At 43.0% G+C, this 23,093-nt stretch overlaps 1 protein-coding gene across 5 annotated transcripts in view; it reads left to right on the top strand.

The window, feature by feature from the left end:
• rbm18 (RNA binding motif protein 18) overlaps positions 1-22,242 on the top strand; it is a 28,863-nt gene extending 6,621 nt beyond the window's left edge. For 4 of the 5 annotated variants that reach the window (XM_023983428.2, XM_023983426.2, XM_023983427.2 and 1 more), the window contains exons 3-6: positions 9,989-10,115; positions 10,861-10,947; positions 15,976-16,064; positions 20,812-22,242. In XM_023983428.2, the coding sequence (XP_023839196.1) occupies positions 9,989-10,115; positions 10,861-10,947; positions 15,976-16,064; positions 20,812-20,971 (463 nt within the window). In that variant the 3' untranslated portion in view covers positions 20,972-22,242. The remainder of the gene's footprint in view (positions 1-9,988; positions 10,116-10,860; positions 10,948-15,975; positions 16,065-20,811) is intronic. The other variant, XM_023983429.2, reaches the window with a different exon arrangement.
• The last annotated feature ends 851 nt before the right edge of the window (positions 22,243-23,093 follow it).

The raw sequence follows: 23,093 nt of genomic DNA, 5'->3' as shown, positions 1-23,093 counted from the left end.
GTTGAGCTTTTCTACCACTCTTAGTTTCTCCAGAGAAGGAAGAAAAAAAACAGGGAATATTAGCAATCGCTCAGCATTGTCCCGAGACTGAATTCTTCCAGAGATCTGGAGGGCATAGATCATGACTGATGATGGTGCTGAGGATCTGACATCATTAAAGACCTGTGGATTAATTAGCATGGAAATATAAACGAGACAATAAGGATTCTTGGCTGAGAGAGACAGAAAGAAAACACAGAGAGAGCGTTAGAGGGACGAGAGAAAGAGAGCGCGCAGAGGGACGAGAGAAAGAGAGCGCGAGAGGGACGAGAGAAAGAGAGCGCTAGAGGGACGAGAGAAAGAGGAGCGCAGAGGACGAGAGAAGAGAGCGCGGTAGAGGGACGAGAAAAGAGACGCGAAGAGGGGACGAGAGAAAGAGAGCGCGAGAGGACGAGAGAAGAGAGCGCGAGGAGGGACGAGAGAAAGAGGAGCGAGAGGGACGAGAGAAAGAGAGCGCAGAGGGACGAGAGAAAGAGAGGCGCGAGAGGAGACGGAGAGAAAGAGGCTACAGGTCGCAGTGGTGGGTCGTATAAGGTGCTTTAGTAACAAAACGAATGGCACTGTGATAAACTGCATCCAGTTTGCTGAGTAGAGTGTTGGAAGCTATTTTGTAGATGTTACCGTATAACTGTGTAACTGACAATTATGGATGAAGACCGTCATGAAAATAAAATAACCGTTAAAATAACAAATGTGGATAAAACAGCTGACCGAAGAAGGAATTGGCTGGGCATTTGTGCGGTTGAGTCCGTTTCTGCTGTAACAGACTCTACAGTAACATGGACTTAACAACATGATGAGACTTTGTTGCTCCTTGCTAAGACAAGCAAGGTGTTGTAGCAAACAAATGTTCTGTTTCAGTGGTTCCCAAACTTTTTATAGTCCCGTACCCCTTCAAACATTCAACCTCCAGCTGCGTACCCTCTCTAGCACCAGGGTCAGCGCACTCTCAAATGTTGTTTTTTGCCATCATTGTAAGCCTGCCATACACACACTATACAACATATTTATTAAACATAATGAGTGTGAGTTTTTGTCACAACCCGGCTCGTGGGAGGTGACAAAGAGCTCTTATAGGACCAGGGCACAAATAATAATCTAATAATAATAATCAATAATTTTGCTCTTTATTTAACCATCTTACATATAAAACCTTATTTGTTCATCAAATTGTGAGTAACGCACCACAGGTTAATGAGAAGGGTGTGCTTGCAAGGATGCACATAACTCTGCAATGTTGGGTTGTATTGGAGAGAGTCTCAGTCTTAAATCATTTTACACACACAGTCTGTGCCTGTATTTCATTTCTTGCTAGTGAGGGCTGAAAATCCACTCTCACATAGGTACGTGGTTGCAAAGGGCATCAGTGTCTTAACAGCACGATTTGCCAAGGCAGGATACTCTGAGCGCAGCCCATTCCAGAAATCTGGCAGTGGCTTCTGATTTTAAATTCAACTTTCACAGAACCGCTTGTTGCAATTTCGATGAGGCTCTCTTGTTCAGATATCGATAAGTGGACTGGAGGTTAGGGCAAGAAAGGGATAACGAATCCGTTGTTTGTAATTGCGTACCCAACTCACTCAGGTGCTTCGCTATATATCACATTTGACATTGTCTGTAGCTTGAGTTAATTTGCACACAAAAAAATCATACAATGATGGAAAGACCTGTGGGTTGTCCTTGTTAATGCAGACAGAGAAGAGCTCCAACTTCTTAATCATAGCCTCAATTTTGTCCCGCACATTGAATATAGTTGCAGAGAGTCACTGTAATCCTAGATTCAGATCATTCAAGCGAGGAAAATACATCACCCAGATAGGCCAGTCGTGTGAGAAACTGGTCATCATGCATGTGGTCAGACAAGTGAAAATTATAGTCAGTAAAGAGAACTTTAAGCTCGTCTCTCAATTTAAAAAAAGAACGTGTCAATACTTTGCCCCTTGATAACCAGCGCACTTCTGTATGTTGTAAAAGCGTTACATGGTCGCTGCCCATATCATTGCATAGTGCAGAAAATACACGAGAGTTCAGGGGCCTTGCTTTAACAAAGTTAACCAATTTCACTGTAGTGTCCAAAACGTCTTTCAAGCTGTCAGTCATTCCCTTGGCAGCAAGAGCCTCTCGGTGGATGCTGCAGTGTACCCAAGTGGCGTCGGGAGCAGCTGCTTGCACACGCGTTACCACTCCACTATGCCTCCCTGTCATGGCTTTTGCGCCATCAGTACCGACACCAACATGAGCAGCAGCTACGTTTGGCTACATACGGACCGTTAGTGGAATTCCCGCGAGAGAGTAACGGTTAATGTGATTGGATGTTAATTATTTGACTAGGCTACCTGTATTTGACATTGTGTTGTTATTTCGCTGAACACTAGATGGTTAAAAAAAAAAATTGTCAGTGAAACGAGGCTACTCAGGCAAGAAAAAAACCTTACCCAAATGTATAGCCCCATTGGAAAATATAAATGGACTGTTTGAAAATGTGAAGGAAAATTTTTTGGGCTGTACCCCCGACGTGGGTATGCGTACCCCAGTTTGGGAATATCTGCCTAGGCAATGTCCCCTCTCTGCAGCAGCACATGCAGTCAGGAGAGGAGAAAATGTGCATCTTAAAAATCACATTTTATTAGTCGCATGTGCTGAATACAACAGGTGTAGACCTTACAGTGAAATGCTTACTTACGATCCCCTAACCAACAATGCAGTTTAAAAAGAAATACGGATAAGAAATAAAAGTAACAAGTAATCAAAGAGCAGCAGTAAAATAACAATCTTCTGACACCGCCTGGTAGAGAGGTCCTGGATGGCAGGAAGCTTGGCCCCAGTGATGTACTGGGCCGTACACACTACCCTCTGTAGTGCCTTGCGGTCGGAGGCTGAGCAGTTGCCATACCAGGCAGTGATGCTAACCTTTTGAGGATCTGAGGACCCATGCCACATCTTTTCAGTCTCCTGAGAGGGAATAGGTTTCGTCGTGCCCTCTTCACGACTGTCTTGGTGTGCTTGGACTAGAGGTCAACCGATTAATCAGAATGGCCGGTTTCAATAACAATCGGTAATCGGCATTTTTGGACACCGATCATGGCCGATTACATTGCACTCCACGAGGAGACTGCATGGCAGGCTGACTACCTGTTATGCGAGTGCAGCAAGGAGCCAAGGTAAGGTGCTAGCTAGCATTAAACGTATGTTATAAAAAAACAATCAATCTTAACATAATCACTAGTTAACTACACATGGTTGATAATATTACTAGTTTATCTAGCTTGTCCTGCGTTGCATATAATCGATGTGGTGCCTGTTAATTTATCAGTGAATCACAGCCTACTTCGCCAAACGGGTGATTTAACAAGCGCATTCGCGAAAAAAATGCACCAATGTGTACCTAACCATAAACATCAACGCCTTTCTTAAAATCAATACACAAGTATATATTTTTAAACCTGCATATTTAGTTAATATTGCCTGCTAACATTTAATTTATTTTAACTAGGGAAATTGTGTCACTTCTCTTGCATTCTGTGCAACAGAGTCAGGGTATATGCAGCAGTTTGGGCCGCCTGGCTCGTTGCGAACTGTGTGAAGACTATTTCTTCCTAACAAAGACAGCCAACTTCGCCAAACGGGGGATGATTTAACAACGCGCATTTGCGGAAAAAAGCACAATCGTTGCACGAATGTACCTAACCATAAACATCAATGCCTTTCTTAAAATCAATACACAGAAGTATATATTTTTAAACCTGCATATTTAGTTAAAAGAAATTCATGTTAGCAGGCAATATTAAACTAGGGAAATAGTGTCACTTCTCTTGCGTTCATTGCACGCAGAGTCAGGGTATATGCAACAGTTTGGGCTGCCTGGCTCGTTGCGAACTAATTTGCCAGAATTTTACGTAATTATGACATAAGATTGCAGGTTGTGCAATGTAACAGCAATATTTAGACTTATGGATGCCACCCGTTGGATAAAATACGGAACGGTTCCGTATTTCACTGAAAGAATAAACGTTTTGTTTTCGAGATGATAGTTTTCGGATTCGACCATATTAATGACCTAAGGCTCGTATTTCTGTGTGTTATTATGTTATAATTAAGTCTATGATTTGATAGAGCAGTCTGACTGAGCGATGGTAGGCACCAGCAGGCTCGTAAGCATTCATTCAAACAGCACTTTCGTGCGTTTTGCCAGCAGCTCTTTGCAATGCTTCAAGCTGGCAATACTAAAGTACCTATTAGAACATCCAATAGTCAAAGGTATATGAAATAGAAATGGTATAGAGAGAAATAGTCCTATAATAACTACAACCTAAAACTTCTTACCTGGGAATTTTGAAGACTCATGTTAAAAGGCACCACCAGCTTTCATATGTTCTCATGTTCTTAGCAAGGAACTTAAACGTAAGCTTTTTTACATGGCATATATTGCACTTTTACTTTCTTCTCCAACACTTTGTTTTTGCATTTTTTAAACCAAATTGAACATGTTTCATTATTTATTTGAGACTTAATTGATTTTATTGATGTATTATATTAAGTTAAAATAAAAGTGTTCATTGTTCATTCAGTATTGTTGTAATTGTCATTATACAAATAAATATATATATTTTTTTTTTTATATATAAATATCGGCCGATTAATCGGTACCGGCTTTTTTGGGTCCTCCAATAATTGGTATCGGCGTTGAAAAATCATAATCGGTCAACCTCTAGCTTGGACCATGTTAGTTTGTTGGTGATGTGGACACCAAGGAACTTGAAGCTCTCAACCTGCTCCACTGCAGCCCCGTCGATGAGAATGGGGGAGTGCTCGGTCCTCTCTTTCCTGTAGTTCGCAATCATGTCCTTTGTCTTGATCACATCAGGAAGTCCAGGATCCAGTTGCAGAGGGAGGTGTTTAGTCCCAGGGTCCTTAGCTTATTGATGAGCTTTGAGGGCACTATGGTGTTGAACGCTGTAGTCAATGAACAGCATTCTCACATAGGTGTTGCTTTTGTTCAAGTGGGAAAGGGCAGTGTGAAGTGCAAGAGGGATTGCATCATCTGTGGATCTGTTTGGGTGGTATGCAAATTGGAGTGGGTCTAGGGTTTCTGGGATAATGGTGTTGATGTGAGCCATGACCAGCCTTTCGAAGCACTTCATGGCTACAGTTGTGAGTGCTATGGGTCAGTAGTTGTTTAGGCAGGTTACCTTAGTGTTCATGGGCACAGGGACTATGGTGGTCTGCTTAAAACATGTTGGTGTTACAGACTCAGACAGGGAGAGGTTGAACATTTCAGTGAAGACACTTGCTAGTTGGTCAGCGCATGCTCGCCGTACACGTCCTGGTAAAACAGTCTGGCCCCGCGGCCTTGTGAATGTTGACCTGTTTAAAGGTCTTACTCACATCGGCTGCGGAGAGGGTGATCACAGTCTTTCGAAACAGCTGGTGCTCTCGTGCATGTTTCAGTGTTATTTGCCTCGAAGCGAGCATAGAAGTAGTTTAGCTTGTCTGGTAGGCTCGTGTCACTTAGCAGCTCTCGGCTGTGTATTATTATTTTTGTTGCTATTCTAATGGTTGTTACGGTGACCGCGGTTTTTTGTCTGACCAATAAACGTCATCCAAAATTCCATGACCATCACAGCCCTATAACACGGCTCCACCCAACGCATGGAGGTAGAAGAGGAAAGGTAGAAAAGGATGGGAGGAAAGACCTGGCTGGGAGAATTCACTGCCCTCTTTAACTTATCCTTTCCCAGGAAAGACCTGCTTTGGAAGACTGCCTCCTTTACCTCATGTTCATGTGAGATCATAGACCATAAAACATGGCCTCTGGGTCATGTCAGACGTTGGACCAGGCAAACGGACCAGGCAAACGGTCTCTTTCTCTTGGTCTCTTACTTTCTCTCTGTCTCTCTCTGGTGCCCAATTTGAGAGTGGTCGCCATATTCAGAGAGCATTCAGTTCCTCCCTGACTCAGTCCTCAGATAGATGGAGGAACTGTAGGTGCTGGTTCGCTTCACTGCCTGGTTATTTAACAGATGTCCAGCTTGGCTCGGGTTCATTCTTTCACAGAAGAACCCCCTCGAGCAAGGAGATCACTCCTCCCCTCCTCAACCTCCTGCCGGCCGGCACGTTTTACAACCCCCAGGAGAAGTGCATTGTGGTCTGTTACAGGCCAGACGTGGTCCCGTCCACTCCCGTGGTCCTTCCCGGTGTATCAGCCCACTATCAATTCCTCAATCTGTGCCAGCAGCAGGTCGCAGGAAGACACTCCATTCCAGCCTGCAGAGGGTGGAGTCTGGGAAAGTGAGAAATTCTGCTTGTAGAGAAAGCTCCTGGGAGGCCAAGGAAAGACATTAATACATCCAGTCCATGGCTGTATCCACAATAACATCCTATACCCTATGTAGTCCACTAATTTTGACCAGACCCCATAGGGCTTTGGTCAAAATAGTGCACTATATAGGGAATAGGGTGCCATTTGGGACGTAACCTGGGATCCCTAGTACTCCCACAACTCCTGCTCCTGGGCTACATACCTTTCCACGATTTAAAAATAACTGCTGGACAAATGTATGAAAGCAACAAGCATCTCTGTTAGGCTACTTGTACACAACACAATTCCCAGGCAGTCACTCCGGGGAGAAAAAAAATAAAGGCTCACCCATGTTTTTTACAATTATTTACGTAACATGGGCTACCAAGGGACATTCACATTCTAATTGTTTTACATTGTGAAATAATGTAGATATTTCTTTAAACTAAGTGATTAGTCTTCCATAGGAAACATTTTGTGTTGTATCTGACCTAAGCTTGAGATCAATAAATATCAAATCAAATGTATTTATATAGCCCTTCTTACATCAGCTGATATCTCAAAGTGCTGTACAGAAACCCAGCACTTTGAGTGCAGCAAGCATTGCAGGTGTAGAAGCACGGTGGCTAAATACCGGTTAGACCTAGACTATTGCCTGACCTGATGCTCTATTGCATTATGTGGAATTCAACGTCAGCCAATGTAGCTGCATGTCATGCTTCCAACATACCTGTGATGACTATGACACAACCACTACCCGTTTTATAATTCCATAAGAGATAATGAATGTAGCCAAAAGTTACAGTACCAGTCAAAAGTTTGGACACACCCACTCATTCAAGGGTTTTTCTTAATTTTTTAATATGTTCCTCATTGTAGAATAATAGCGAAGACAGCAAAACACATATGGAATCATGTAGTAACCAAAAAAGTGTTAAACCAATCAAAATATATAAGAGATTCTTCAAAGTAGCCACCCTTTGCCCTGATGACCGCTTTGCACACTCTTGGCATTTTCTCAACCAGCTTCACCTGGAATGCTTTTCCAGCAGTCTTGAAGGAGTTCCCACATGCTGGGCACTTGTTGGCTGCTTTTCCATTCACTTTGCGATCCAACTCATCCCAAACCATCTCAATTGGGTTGAGGTCGGGTGATTGTGGAGGCCAGGTCATCTGATGCAGCACTCCATCACACTCCTTCTTGGTCAAATAGCCCTTACACAGCTTGGAGGTGTGTTGGTCATTGTTCTGTTGAAAAACAAATGATAGTCTCACTAAGCGCAAACCAGATGGGATGGCATATCGCTGCAGAATGCTGTGGGAGCCATGCTGGTTAAGTGTGCTCTGAATTCTAAATAAATCAGACAGTGTCACCAGCAAAGCACCCCCACACCATCACACCACCTCCTCCATGCTTCACGGTGGGAACCACACATGCGGAGATCATCTGTTCACCTACTCTGGATCTCACAAAGACACAGCGGTTGTGTCTTTGTGAAACAAAGGACAGATTTCCACCAATCTAATGTCCATTGCTCATGTTTCTTGGCCCAAGCAAGTCAATTCTTATTATTGGTGTCCTTTAGTAGTGGTTTCTTTGCAGCAATTCGACCATGAAGGCCTAATTCACGCAGTCTCCTCTGAACAGTTGATGTTGAGATGTGTCTGTTACTTGAACTCTGTGAAGCATTTATTTGGGCTGCATTTCTGAGGCTGGTAACTCCAATGAACTTGTCCTCTGCAGCAGAGGTAACTCCGGGTCTTCCTTTCCTGTGGCGGTCCTCATGAGAGCCAGTTTCATCATAGCGCTTGATGGTTTTTGCGACCGCACGTGAAGAAACTTTTAAAAGTTTTTGAAATGTTCCGCATTGTCTGTGACCTTCATGTCTTAATGATTGACTGTCATTTCTCTTTGCTTATTTGTGCTGTTCTTGCCATAATATGGACTTGGTCTTTTACCAAATAGGGCTATCTTCTGTATACCTCCCCTACGTTGTCACAACACAACTGATTGGCTCAAGCGCATTAAGAAGGAAAGAAATTCCCCAAATTAACTTTGAACAAGGCACACCTGTTAATTGAAATGCATTCCAGGTGACTACCTCATGAAGCTGGTTGAGAGAATGCCAAGAGGGTGCAAAGTTGTCATCAAGGCCAAGGGTGGCTACCTTGAAGAATCTCAAATATATTTTTGATGTTAACACTTTTTTGGTTACTACATGATTCCATATGTGTTATTTCATAGTTTTAATGTCTTCCCTATTAAAAAATGAAAAACCCTTAAATGAGTAGGTGTGTCCAAACTTTTGACTGGTACTGTATATTGTGACTCTATGACTAGGTAGCATTTCTATTCATCTGGTCATGCCCAGTCTACACTGTTGATGTTTTTCTGATAACGCCCTGAAATGGTAGCATGCAGCATAGGCTTTTGGCGTTCACGGACAGTGATAGTTGGCTCGGACAACAGAGAGAATGCACTCTCCTACGCACAGACTGCATGCTAGGCTGCCCAACAATACAGACCGTCGACATGGAAATATGAAATTGGCTGCTTCTTGTTCAGACTGCCCCCCCCCCCCCCCATTACAGCGTGGACTAAATATATCTCCTTTACTGTTGTCCCAACTTCTCTCTCGGTTATACGGTAGATGACGTGTGAGAGAACTCTCGTAATCACTTCTACTTGAACTTCACAGTGTGTGGAATGAGTGTAGGCTTGAATCTTATGCCAAAATGTTGAGTCTTGTGTCGGGAGGTATAACCTCAAGTTCCCTCTGATTCACTGGTACAGCTGTTAGCCATGGTCATGACAAATTAATCTATTGATTGGTACAAGGCCGGGCCAGTACAGTGTGTACTACTGTAAGGGACTCTTCATAGTTTAACACTTGTTAACAGGGCAATGAGGCTATAGTCGAGACCACCTCAAGAGTCAGACGGTCAAGCAATTAATAGATATTTTTTAATGGATCCTGGATGTTAGTGACAATGAATCCGACTGCTAATAACCTTCTGAGTGGAAGGTGGACGTGTTCAATTTCCCACGACTATTGTAGGCTAACAGGCCAAGGCAGTTACGGCAGCTAGCCGCACGCAGCCGTGCACTGTACAGTAGCGAATGTTTTTCTTGAATTCAGGCTTCCTCTTTTCTTTTTTTTCTCTCATTGTCCTGCCGCTGTATCCTCTGTATTGTGTGGATGAAAGATTTACTGCGGCTAAAAAGGTGTAAGAGACCGGTCATTCTAATCAGGAGCAGGTGACAGGGAAGGCAAATATAGTCATGCTATATGATGTTTTATGAATAGGTTGGACTGTCCGTGACAAAGGAATGTTAGCTAATTTATGTTATGAGTCGTCTTAGTTGATGGTGGAAGTCTGGCGTTGAAAGACCCGGCCTGTATTGAAAGAGACATTTTCGTAATGATTTGTTTCAACATATTCTACTGGAATTCAATTTAGTCTTTATATTAATCAAATGTGTTTGGAGATTACACATGTCCACTAAATGTTATTTCAAAGTAATACGTGACTGAGTTTATCCAAGCAAATCAAATACATAAATGACAAAATACATTGATTTTACGTTGTCACAGCAGATCAAACGCGCTGGAGTGAGTCTCAGTATAAGTGTGTGTGTTTCCTCTACAGGTATCACCTGGTGAAGCTTCTGGAGAAGTTTGGGAAGGTGAAACAATTTGACTTCTTGTTCCACAAGTCCGGACCGTTGGAGGGCCAGCCCCGAGGATACTGCTTTGTTAACTTCCACACCAAAGAGGTACGACACCCCACTAGCCATTTCACATCTTTCAATTCCAAGAAAAGATAGTCTCTGCTTCATATGAATTTACATTTGAGTCGTTTAGCAGACGCTCTTATCCAGAGCGACTTAATAGTGCGTTCATCTGAAGACGGCTAGTTGAGACAACCACATTTCACAGTCGTTGTAAGTAAATGTTTCCCAAATGAAGTAGTTATCAGCTTATTGGTAAAGATAAGTGCATTGTATAAATGTGCATTGGCAATTAACTCACAAAAGTCAAAAGTTAGGCCAAGTCAAAAGCTATACACAGCATAGACAAAAGATACAGTATAGCCAACCGTTTCCCATCTCTCCCCGTGAAGATATTGTCTCAAACTTCATAGGGCTCTTCAGGGCTCCACCAAAGCTGAGATAAAGATCTCTTATTCACTGTGAGTGTCTCAAGTGTGATGGGAGGCTGTCCCTGGGGTGTTATTCAGAGGAAGTGTGTATTTATTAGCCTCATACACACGCAAACACACACGCCACTAGAGCCCCACGGACTGGGTGATCCATCCATCAGTCGTTACTGTCTCTGTTATCACTTCATGATAAAGTGATAACAGATACAGTTATCACTTTATCATAAATAATATTGATTTGTGTAAGAGCTCTTTGATAAGTGTTTGCTAAATGACTACAATGTAGTGATACTGGCCTCGTTTTTCATGGTGAAATTGTTTTTTTTCATGAGGATCAAACCCCTTTTTCCCGTCTCCAGGAGGCTGAGAGGGCGATCCATTGTCTGAATGGGAAGCTGGCCCTGTCCAAGAAGCTGGTGGTGCGCTGGGCACACGCACAGGTAAAGGTAAATGTCACCCGGTTAAACCTCTCGCCTTTTACACACACACACACACAGACGGACGGCATGGCCTGTGATTCTTGTGTGTCCCTCTCTTAGGGCAAAAAGGCCAGCCTTAACCTAAGCGTCCTGCATGCAGCAGTGTGTTTGCCTGTGGTCTGCTCAGTGGTGTGTGTGTGAGTGTTGTTGGGTACAACAAAATGGCAGCATGGTGTACAGGCCACAAATGGACATGGTACTAGTGTAGAACAGTAGCAGAAAGGCAGGAGTGTGGGACTGGAGAGGACAGTGCTCCAGTCAGTCCCTCTAGGCAGTGGGGAGATCTCTTGGACTCCAGCAACCCTGGTCTGTCCCTAACAATAGGCAGCTGCCGTATGGACTAAGGAAATCCTGTATGGGGCCGAATCCCGCCCCTCCTGTACACCCCCTGTCCCCCCACTCTCCCCTGAGGGGAATGAGACACCAGGTTCAGGTCAAGGTTAACAGTGCAGCCCTCCTTTGACAATAACAAGCAGCGGACAACTGGTTCCAGACCCCCCCCACCCCACCCCACCCCTCTCAAGGTTCATGACATGCTCCCCACACATAAGACAGATCAAGAATAACAAATCACATTTTATTTGGCACATGCTTCGTAAACCCATAGGTGTAGACTAACCGTGAAATGCTTACTCCCCAACAATGCAGAAAGACAGAAATAGATAAATACACAACGAGTGACGATAACTTGCCTATATACATGGGATACCAGTACAGAGTTGATGTGCAGGGGTACGAGGTAATTGAGCTAGGTATATACATATAGGGATTTTTACCTTTATTTAACTAGGCAAGTCAGTTAAGAACAAATTCTTATTTACAATGACGACCTACCAAAAGGCAAAAGACCTCCTGCGGGGACGGGGGCTGGGATTAAAAAATAAGATAAATAAATAACATATAAATATAGGACAAAACACACATCACGATGAGATTACATAAAGAGAGACCTAAAGACGACAGCATAGCAAGGCAACAACACATGACAACACAACATGGTAGCAACAACACATGACAACACAACATGGTAGCAGCACAAAACATGGTACAAACATTATTGGGCACAGACAACAGCACAAAGGGCAAGAAGGTAGAGACATCAATACATCACGCAAAGCAGCCACAACTGTCAGTAAGAGTGTCCATGATTGAGTCTTTGAATGAAGAGATTGAGATAAAACTGTCCAGTTTGACTGTTTGTTGCAGCTCGTTCCAGTCGCTAGCTGCAGCGAACTGAAAAGACGAGCGACCCAGGGACGTGTGTGCTTTGGAGACCTTGAACAGAATGTGACTGGCAGAACGGGTGTTGTATGTGGAGGATGAGGGCTACAGTAGATATCTCAGATGGGCGGAGTGAGGCCTAAGAGGGTTTTATAAATAAGCATCAACCAGTGGGTCTTGCGACGGGTATACAGAGATGACCAGTTTACAGAGGAGTATAGAGTGCAGTGATATGTCCTATAAGGAGCATTGGTGGCAAATCTGATGGCCGAATGGTAAAGAACATCTAGCCGCTCGAGAGCACCCTTACTTGCTGATCTATAAATTATGTCTCCGTAATCTAGCATGGGTAGGATGGTCATCTGAATCAGGGTTAGTTTGGCAGCTGGGGTGAAAGAGGAGCGATTACGATAGAGGAAACCAAGTCTAGATTTAACTTTAGCCTGCAGCTTGGATATGTGCTGAGAGAAGGACAGTGTACCGTCTAGCCATACTCCCAAGTACTTGTATGAGGTGACTACCTCAAGTTGACTACCTCAAGCTGAGGTGATGAGGTGACTACCTCAAGTTGACAACCTCAAGCTGAGGTGATGAGGTGACTACCTCAAGTTGACTACCTCAAGCTGAGGTGATGAGGTGACTACCTCAAGTTGACTACCTCAAGCTGAGGTGATGAGGTGACTACCTCAAGTTGACTACCTCAAGCTGAGGTGATGAGGTGACTACCTCAAGTTGACTACCTCAAGCTGAGGTGATGTGACTACCTCAAGCTGAGGTGATGACTAGTGACTACCTCAAGCTGAGGTGATGAGGTGACTAACCTCAAGTTGAACTACCTCAAGGTGAGGTGATGAGGTGACTACCTCAAGGTGACTACCTCAAGCTGAGGTGATGAGGTGACTACCTCAAGGTGACTACCTCAAGCTGAGGTGATGATGAGGTGACTACCTCAAGGTGACTACCTCAAGCTGAGGTGATGAGGTGACTACCTCAAGGTGACTACCTCAAGCTGAGGTGATGAGGTGACTAGCTCAAGCGCTAAACCCTCAGAGGTAGTAATAACACCCCAGGGAAGAGGGGCGTTCTTCTTACCAAACCACATGACGTTTGTTTTGGAGGTGTTCAGAACAAGGTTATGGGTAGAGAAAGTTTGTTGGACACTAAGAAAGGGATAAAGTGACTAGGCAACAGGATAGACCAACAGTAACAGCAGCGCATGTGACGAATCAAACGAGGTAGTGGATAAAGGGTCAATACACAGATAGTCCGGGCTATTGGTTAACTATTTAACTAACTATTTAGCAGTCTTATGACTTGGGGGTAGAAGCTGTTTAGGGTCCTGTTTGTTCCAGACTTGGTGCATTGGTACCGCTTGCCGTGCGGAAGCGGCGAGAACAGTCTATGACTTGGGCGGCCGGAGTCTTTGATGATTTCTAGGACCTTCCGCCGACTGGTTTAGAGGTCCTGGATGGCTGGGAGCTCGGCCCCAGTGACGTACTGGGCCGTCCGCACGCGTGTGCGTCTAGTCCATTTCCACATCCCGTGTCTGACTCACTGAGCCGTTCTGTATCGAGTGACATTAACGCCAATAGGATTCAATCATTTTGATGACATTTTTTTTATTTTTTATATCATTTTTAAGTAACGGTCACGTCATTCAAGGATTCGTGCTGTTGATTTGCACGCGGTTTGATTTTGCCATGTTCTGTGTAATATAAATTCACCATGGCTTAACCGAGGGGATGGACAGGCCGACTGTCTGGAGATCTCCAGCTTTGTCATCAGACATGCGTCAACCACTGGACAGATGTTCCCCCCCCCCCCCAGAAACGTTGAGAGTCGTTCGCCTCTGAGCCTGACCTTTTGAACCTGTGAACTTAGAGATAATGGAGGGAAGAGGCACTGATCTAAGGAGGGAAATGTGATACGGGTCACGCGTGCAGTAAATAGACCCTTGGTGCTTGCCTATCCGGAACGTATAGGATACATTCTTATAGAACGCCTTGTCAAATGGAGGGAAGGGAGTATTTGAGGGTCATTGTTTGACGCCTAATCATGGTCCTAAATGTATGACCTCAGCATCTATTATGACTAGTGGGTTGTTAAGTACTCTGGCGTGAGAAAGCAAGGGGCCCGTTTGTTTGCTTTCATTGTAATACTTATTTCCATGTTGCGTTGAGGAATAGTCATTTTCATGACTGATATGTGGTTGTCTCACCGAGCTATCTTAAAGGGACGCTTTGGGATTCTGGCAGTGAGGCCCTTTCTCTACTTCCCCAGAGTCCGATGAACTCATGGATACCCATTTTCTATCTCTGCGTCCAGTCTAAAGGAAGTTTGGAGGTAGGTCAGCGAGCCAACGCTAACTAGCGTTAGCGCAATGACTGGAAGTCTATGGTATCTGCTAGCACGCTGGCAGTTACCATGGACTTCCAGTCTCGTTGCTCCGACGCTAGTTAGCAATTGCGCTAAACGCTGGTTAGCAACTTCCTTCAAACTGCACACGGAGACATAGAAATGCCACGAGTTACTCTTGACTCTGGGGAGGTAGATAAAGGGCTTCATTGCCGACCTCCTGAGGCATCCCTTTGAGATGGATGCACCAACTGTAAGTCTCTCAGGATAAGAGCGTCGGCTAATTGACGAATGTCAAAAAAATGTCATTCATCCATTCATATTGGTTCAGAAAGCAACACGATGCTTTTTGAACCCGCTTATTAAAAATGCATCCTATTGATCCTAACTGATTACTAGACCTGGTAAGTCTAATATGAGTCTTTTTTTCTTGTATGTTGATGTGTTTTTTCGTTCTTCTCTCTACAGGTTCACATTGCATCACTCACGTTGGGGAAGTTCTGAGGGGCGGTTTTTGAGAGGAATGAATGCACAGTTATATTGCTGTGCCGTTCACCTTCCCCACAATGCCTCAGAAAAGGGCATCACAATGCCAGTGAGGGGATTTGACCAAAAGCAGCAGCAGACAAACGGAGTGACCTGGTCCCTCCATGGTGCAACCGTAATCTAAACGGGCTCCGCTCTGGTTACCTGGTCCAACCATGGTGCGACTGTAGGCAACCTACCGTAAGCTAGCTGGCCCCAAAGCTCTGCTCCATCTGTGGTTACCAGCTCATGTTCTGCTCAGCAGCCAGCCATGTGGGAGGAAGTTGCAGTTCATTCTCTAGAAACTCTCCTTATACCTCATCATGTCCTATGTTACTTTACTTACATGTCTCACAGATGTTCTTTTCCTTGCTTTTGTTTTTGTATCTCTGTTTGTTTGTCTCTCTGTCTCTCTCTCTGTGTCTCTCTGTGTCTCTCTCTGTCTCTCTTTCTCCCTCTCTCTGTCTCTCTTTCTCTCTCTCTCTCTGTTTCTCTCTATCTGTTTCTCTCTGTCTCTGTCTCTCTCTCTCTCTGTCTCTCTCTCTCTCTGTCCTCTCTGTCTCTCTCTCTCTGTCTCTCTCTCTCTCTCGTCTCTCTCTCTGTCCTCTCTGTCTCTCTCTCTCTGTCTCTCTCTCTCTGTTCTCTCTGTCTCTGTCTATCTCTCTCTCTGTCGCTCTCTTCTCCTGTCGCTCTCTTCTTCTCTGTCGCTCTCTTTCTCTGTCGCTCTCTCTTTCTCTGTCGCTCTGTCTCTCCTCTCTCTGTCGCTGCCTCCTCTCTCTGTCGCTCTCTCTCTCTGTCGCTCTCTCTCTCTGTCTCTCTCTCTCTCTGTCTCTCTCTCTGTCTCTCTATCTCTCTCTCTTTGTCTCTCTCTCTCTCTTTGTCTCTCTCTTTCAGAGGTTTGAGGGTTTCAGAGGGGATAAGAATGGTCCTGCCAGCCTGGAGCCGTCCTGCAGTGCAGAACTAGACTTACCAACCAATCTCAGGTTGGTCCAATCTGTCTCTCTGCCCCTCCTCCCTCTCTGACTCTCCCTTCATAGTTCACTCACCCTCCTCCCCTCCCTCCCTACACTATTTTAGAAGCCTATGAATTACAGTATGATATACCAGATTAGGGTGTATATTAGACTCATGAACTCATGATCAACACCTAAAAGTCTAACTTAAATGTATTTAAAAGCTGGAATCCTTAATGGTGACACTGCCACGTCCATTTGCGATATTATAACAACAAAGAAGTTACTACCGACTACGGACACTGTTTTTCCCATCGGCCATAATTGCACGTGCGATAGACCAGCAAAATATGTACTGCAATGTATTTTACACGACGCTCCTCACCTTCGTCATCAAAACAAGATAGTGATGATCAAATCAAATTTCATTTGTCATATGCCCCAAATACAAGCCCTTAACCAACAATGCAGTTCAAGAAATGGAGTTAAGAAAATATTTATAGAGAAAGTTTCAAAGTTGAATCACCACGTGCACAAGGTGAATTTCTTACCGAGTGCTCTTTCCCAACAATACGGTGATATTCCCTCATCAATCTACACACAATACCCCATATTGACAAAGCAAAAACAGGTTTCGACATTTTTTTTATTTTTATTTTTAATACATTTGATATCACATTTATATAAGTATTCTGACCCTTTACTCAGTACTTTGTTGAAGCACCTTTGGCAGCGATTACAGCCTCGAGTCTTCTTGTGTATGACGCTACAAGCTTGGCACACCTGTATTTGGGGAGTGTCTCCCATTCTTCTCTGCAGATCCTCTCAAGCTCTGTCAGGTTGGATGGGGAGCGTCGCTGCAAAGCTATTTTCAGGTCTCTCCAGAGATGTTCGATCGGGTTCTGGCTGGGCCACTCAAGGACATTGAGACTTGTCCCGAAGCCACTCCTGTGTTGTCTTGGTCCTGAGCAATCTGGAGCAGGTTTTCATCAAGGATCTCTCTGTACTTTGCTCCGTTCATCTTTCCCTCAATCCTGACTAGTCTCCCAGTCTCTGTTGCTAAAAAACATCCCCACAGCATGATGCTGCCACCACCATGCTTCATCGTAGCAATGCCAGGTTTCTTCCAGACATGACGCTTGGCATTCAGGCCAAAGAGTTCAATCTTGGTTTCATCAGACCAAAGAATCTTGTTTCTCATGGTCTGAGAGTCCTTTAGCAAACACTGGGCTGTCATGTGCCTTTTACTGAGTGGCTTCCGTCTGGCCAGAAACTGTCAGTGTGACCATCGGGTTGTTGGTCAGCTCCCTGACCAAGGCCACCCAATTGCTCACTTTGGCCAGGCGGCTAGTGAGTGTCTTTGTGGTTCCAAACTTCTTCCATTTAAGAATGATGGAGGCCACTTTAAAAGAAAATGTTTTATACATTTGCAAAAATAAACTGTTTTCACTTTATCATTATGGGGTATTGTGTGTAGATTGATGAGGGACATTTTTTATTTAATCCATTTTAGAATAAGGCTGTAACGTAACAAAATGTGGGAAAAGTCAAGGGGTCTGAATACTTTCCAAATGTACCGTATCTAGTTGTTGGGGCTTTCAATATAAAATGTATGTCTCTATCATAATGTTCAGGGCAAATATTAGCCCATGAGTAAGCTCTGGCCACCTGGTAAACATGTTATACTAAAAATGTTTAAAGTGCTATAATGGTGGATTACTCAGATTCTCTAATATATTATTTTAGTCAGATACTTTGCTGAGGGAGCCTAATTACCCTATAACTCATCTGCCAGTCCTCTCAGCCAAGTTTGCCTCTCCACTGTTGTCATTTTAGTTTTGTTTTCAACGGGTGTGGCTGAAATACGGGCGCAGCAGTCTACGGCACTGCATCTCAGTGCTAGAGGCGTCACTACAGACCCTGGTTCGATTCTAGGCTGGATCACAACCGGTCATGATTGGGAGTCCCATAGGGCGACGCACAATTGGCCCAGCGTCGTTAGGGTTTGGCCGGGGTATGCCGTCATTGTAAATAAGAATTTCTTCTTAACTGACTTGCCTAGTTAAATAAAGGTAAAAAAAATATATATATATATATATATATGAAAAAGCCGAATTCACTAATTTGAGGGGTGTCCACATACTTTTGTGTGTGTGTGTAGATAATAATAGAAAAATAGAATAAAACATGTAAGTACGAATAAAACCCCACAAGAACTACGATGCGAGTTAAAGAAACACGAGAATGCCAGTATATACAGGTCAGTGTCAGTACCGTAGTCAGTGTGCAGGAGTACTGGAGTGTGGTTGAGGTGGGTTTATACATTTTTTTAAAAGTGGAAAGTAGCATTTATAAAAACAAATGCCCTCGTGAGCTCAAATGCAACACTTATTTTATTGATGAAACAACCATGTCTAAGATGGACTTTAAAAGAGAACTTTGCTATTTTACAACAAAATCTCAATTGTTGATGTAAATGGCATGTTATAGAAGGTTCCAGACACTTTCTTTTTGCGATTTCACTTATTTTTTAGAAACTTACCCCAACCAGCGATTCACTTCGTCATCCTTGTTGTCTAGTACGGGGGTTTTGAAAAACATGAACAAATACTCCAAAACACCCAAATACTTTTAGAAATGCTGTCATTATAGTCATGCAGGTCTTTTAGATGTTGTACACATGAAATTGTCATTCCAAACTTTATCCGCAACATTGAATTCCATTTTCTGCGACTCGAGCTGTTACTCCTGTTCAATTGTCTGTGTAGCCTTCTGCTCGAATGGACGGCGAGGTATCGCTCGAGTCGCAAATAAATGGAATATAACATTGAGGACAAAGTTCGGAATGACACAATTTCATATGGTCTACATCTAAAGACCACCACTGTACTGAGACAGGGTTCACACAAGGTGCTTATTTTGGCACTCTGAAATTCAAGTACACCTTGAAAATAAGAATTTTCTCAAGTTAGTACTTCGAATATGTTAATATGAAAAATGCATTGGTGTTACAAATTAATTTCCAGGCAGACTACAGAGTTCTATTTCCTCATGTGTTTCGCGCTCTGGTTGCCAGGCAAACTCAGATATTCCACCCACACTGCCACTCAGCCAGGCAGGTACAGAACTGACTGATTAGGCACCACCAAACGTCACATCGAGAGCTAAAATGTAGATTAAATCCTGCCTGGCAGGATATTGACGTTTATGAAGGGGTTTTGCCAGACCCAACCAGGGATGTAGTAGAGGGTAAACGCACGTAAATGCCATTTACGCACCTTTTTATTTGTGAAATAGCATTTACTCACGTTTTTATTTTGTTAATTATACTTTACGCACTTATAATTGCATTCCCAGCGTTGATCAACGCTCAGAAGCCTTCTTGATCTGCGTTCTAATTGCAAACTATTAATGTATGCTCGTTATGTTCGCCTGCTCCCCCGGATTTGCCTTGTTAGCAGCATATTCATCCACCTCTCTGTCCTACGGGAAACTCGGCTGTGTCAACAGACATCCCCCAAACAAAAACTCCCTGACTCGGAGAACGAGTGTACATCTGGTAAATAGTCGCTGATATTTCAGTCAGATGTCTTGCTAGCTATGTAGCTCAAGTGCTCTTGTTGATAATCTGGTAGCGAGCTATGGCTAGAAGGATGAGGTTAGAAGCTAACGTTGAATGGAGGCTGCAATGAAGGACGCAAAGGAGATACACAGAGAGAGGAAGCATTGAAGCAAGCAGGGAGAGAGGTTAGTATTACAGTGGTTCCCAAACTTGGGGTCGGGGACCCATGTGGGGTTCTTTAAAATGTAAATAGGATCCCCTGAGAGAATCTTTAATCTTATCAAACACATGAATAACTTGTTTCTCTTCAAATGGGTCTAGAATACAACATTTTAGAGTCAACTAGGGGCCTTTTACACCGTTAGAATTCACTTTCTTGTCATTGTGTTGGGACAGCCTGTGGGACCTAAGATTTTGTGAAATATAAAGACCATTTAAATATAAAGACAATTTAATATTGTTATCATGTACATTGAACTAAAATATTGAGTTACAGTTCATATAAGGAAATCAGTCAACGTCATCAGTACTGACTTACCACTCATGTATGTATGTAATAAATAAGTAGTGAAATGTAATATTGAGTAAAACTTGTAAGGGAGGTAGTGATGAATAGTAAGTTGTTTTTTTTCATCTGGTTGTGGCAATATACTGCCATCTGGTGGTGACTAGAAACAATTGCATAATAGGAACTATTACAAATTGATGGTCCTTGAAAATAAATATTAGTGCTTGAAAAAGTACTTAAAAGTCCTTGAATTTGACTTGTCACTGTCTGTACGAACCTTGCTGAGAGCATTTCAAAAGGACATATTTGGTGCGGGTAAGTTTCTCAAAAACAAGTGAAAATTGCACAACCAAAGTGTCTGGAACCTTCTATAACATGCCATTTTCATCAAAAATGTAGATTTGTTTGTAAAAAAGCTAAATTGTCCTTGAAGGGAGAGTCCTCAGGAAAGTGCATTTCATTTCATTTACCATAAACTTCAATAACACAAACTCACCAACCATAGACCAGTCAGTGTGGAGGAAGAGAAGGAAGAGTTTCCTTTTTTTCTTTCTTTATTCCTGCTGCACCCCCCCCCCCTCGCTCTCCCTTGTTTACTTCCCCACTCACTCAGTCACTCACTCTATAGCTCTCTCGCAGTCGCACTCTCTCCCTCTCTTGCTCTCTCCTACCCACTCACTCTCTCTTCTTCTCCCTCCCATACAAAGTACGAGTGCGAAGATTCGTGCGATCGAGGCCAAGCTTCAGATGATGGAGGAGAACCCAGACGAGGAGTACCAGGGCCCCTCAGCCTACATGTACAACAAGCCTCCGGAGAAGAAACGCCAACAGCCTTACAGCAGACCCTTCCGCAAGTTCAGGAGATGACACACAGGGGACAGAACATCCAACACCTAGGCTTGCAAAATTTCCCCGTTAACTTTCCCCGAACTCCCAGGCTTTCCAGAATTCCTTGTTTGAAGATTCCCAGTGTTCGGAGATTCCCAATATCAGAAGGGAATAAGCAGGACATCTGGAATCGTCCAACCAGGATTTCTGGAAAAGTTGGGAATTTTGACAAAGTTACTGGAATTTTGCAACCTTACCAATACCTGACTGGCTCAGTGACTTCCTCTACAGCGGTCTCCTGTAATACGTTAACAGATTCCAAGACAATTGAAGTGCTAATTAACATTACCATGATGCAAACGTATATATGGAATATGCTCAGATTGTTAAATTATTGTTACACTGTAGTGTTGTGGGAGTTGCCTGATGATGCCAATCTGTTTGTGCTATTATCCCAACTCCTTGTCACTCATTGACAATGACTGCAATGGAGTTGGCAAGAGCACAAAAAGATCTGGGACCAGGCTATAGTGGGAGTCAGGCCACCAAACTGTATGACTTCAGGTTTGGACAGATGGCGCAACAAGCCATTTAAATTTTTTCCTATTGTGTGTATTCTTACTTGGAAGAGGAATTATAATTTTTTTTCAAGGAAGGTTTTTTTTTTTTTTGTAATCTACTTTTCTACAACTTCAGCCAAAACTATTTTCAATGGCTATATGTATTGTATGATGTGTAGAATATCACACCTTCCATTTGTCTTACTATTGTTTTTCTGTTTGGATTTTTTTCAAATACATTGTTATTTTAATGTTTCATTTCTGTCTTTGCCGTTCAGTGTTGGGAGTTTGACATTATTACCCTTCATAATTCCAATTTGACCTGATGTAGTGGACTAATACAGTATAATATGTTCCCCACATGCTCTGAGTCACTTGTTATCATTAGCTACAGACCAACATTATCATGTTGGTCTGTAACAAAAAAGAAGGCAAGGCATAAAATCATGTATTTTAAAACTGAGTGGTTGTCACCATTCTGTGTTTCTTGTGATCAAAGAAGGTTACGCTAAATGTATTTTATTCATAACACATATTTGGCTATGTTTGAGTGTGATTTGAGGGCCATCAAAAGTGGAGAATGTTGAGCAACTTTGGACAATTATAACTTTTTATTTATGCTATGACACCCAGTAAACGACATTGCAACTCAACTCGTAGATGACATTGTTCAATCATAAAATTGTCTTTGAAAACAAATAATATTTGTATTTTTTTATTTCAATGTAAATATACCGCCCTATATTGTTGTCTACGTGTTGTTTTTGAAGTTTTTACATGGCTATTTTATGTATCCCATAATTTGTAGATCTGCCAAATGTTTAGAAGAATCTGGTTCAACTAGAGCAGGCGATTTCTATATCTATTTACCACTCCTCAGCGATGTTGTGCACGGTATATCTCCATCTTCAACGAGGATTATAAAATAACAGTCCTCATAGTCTGACTAATAAAAATACGCTAATAGAATGTTCTTCAATCAAGAAATTAGCTTGATATCACATTGAGCTTCTTCACCCCGCTCCCATTAAATGTGTTGCAAGCACCTGAAATGTGGGCGTCTGATCGATGCCCACATGAGTTGTGCATGGTTACTCTGCCTGCAACCTGAATGGTAAGAAAAAGAGTAGGCCTACCTCAGAATATTTGACCTTTTGCAACATTTTTCAATATGATTTATTAAGCAATCTTCCTGTGAATTGAACATGTTTTTACAGTGACATAGCTACAAACTGATATGATTGAAACAGCTTCCGGGAAATCACAAAGTCTTGGTAGTATTCAACATGGTTCTCATTTTGAAGGGGAGATCCGCGCGTGACATATTTACTGCCAAAGTTCCAGTTACTCGCGCGGGTCTCAAGATAGTAGTCTGTATATTGGAAATCATAGGATGACCTGATTATCCATCGTTTCAGTCATTATTAAATAAATGACTGCTAGTTGGTATTTTTGATGCTGTGATAGATAGGCCTATGCGTTTTTAGGATTATCATGAGTCAATGAGACAAGCATATTGTCTTCAAGGTCCTAGAAAGCCCATATTTGGGGTGAGAATTAGATGTCATGTTTATTTTGTGTCAAATTTTCAATAGATCCTC

The sequence above is a fragment of the Salvelinus sp. IW2-2015 genome, linkage group LG4q.1:29 (genome assembly GCF_002910315.2).
Source record: "Salvelinus sp. IW2-2015 linkage group LG4q.1:29, ASM291031v2, whole genome shotgun sequence".
In the NCBI taxonomy this organism is placed as follows: domain Eukaryota; kingdom Metazoa; phylum Chordata; class Actinopteri; order Salmoniformes; family Salmonidae; genus Salvelinus; species Salvelinus sp. IW2-2015.
This window is presented reverse-complemented; position numbering and strand designations above follow the sequence as displayed.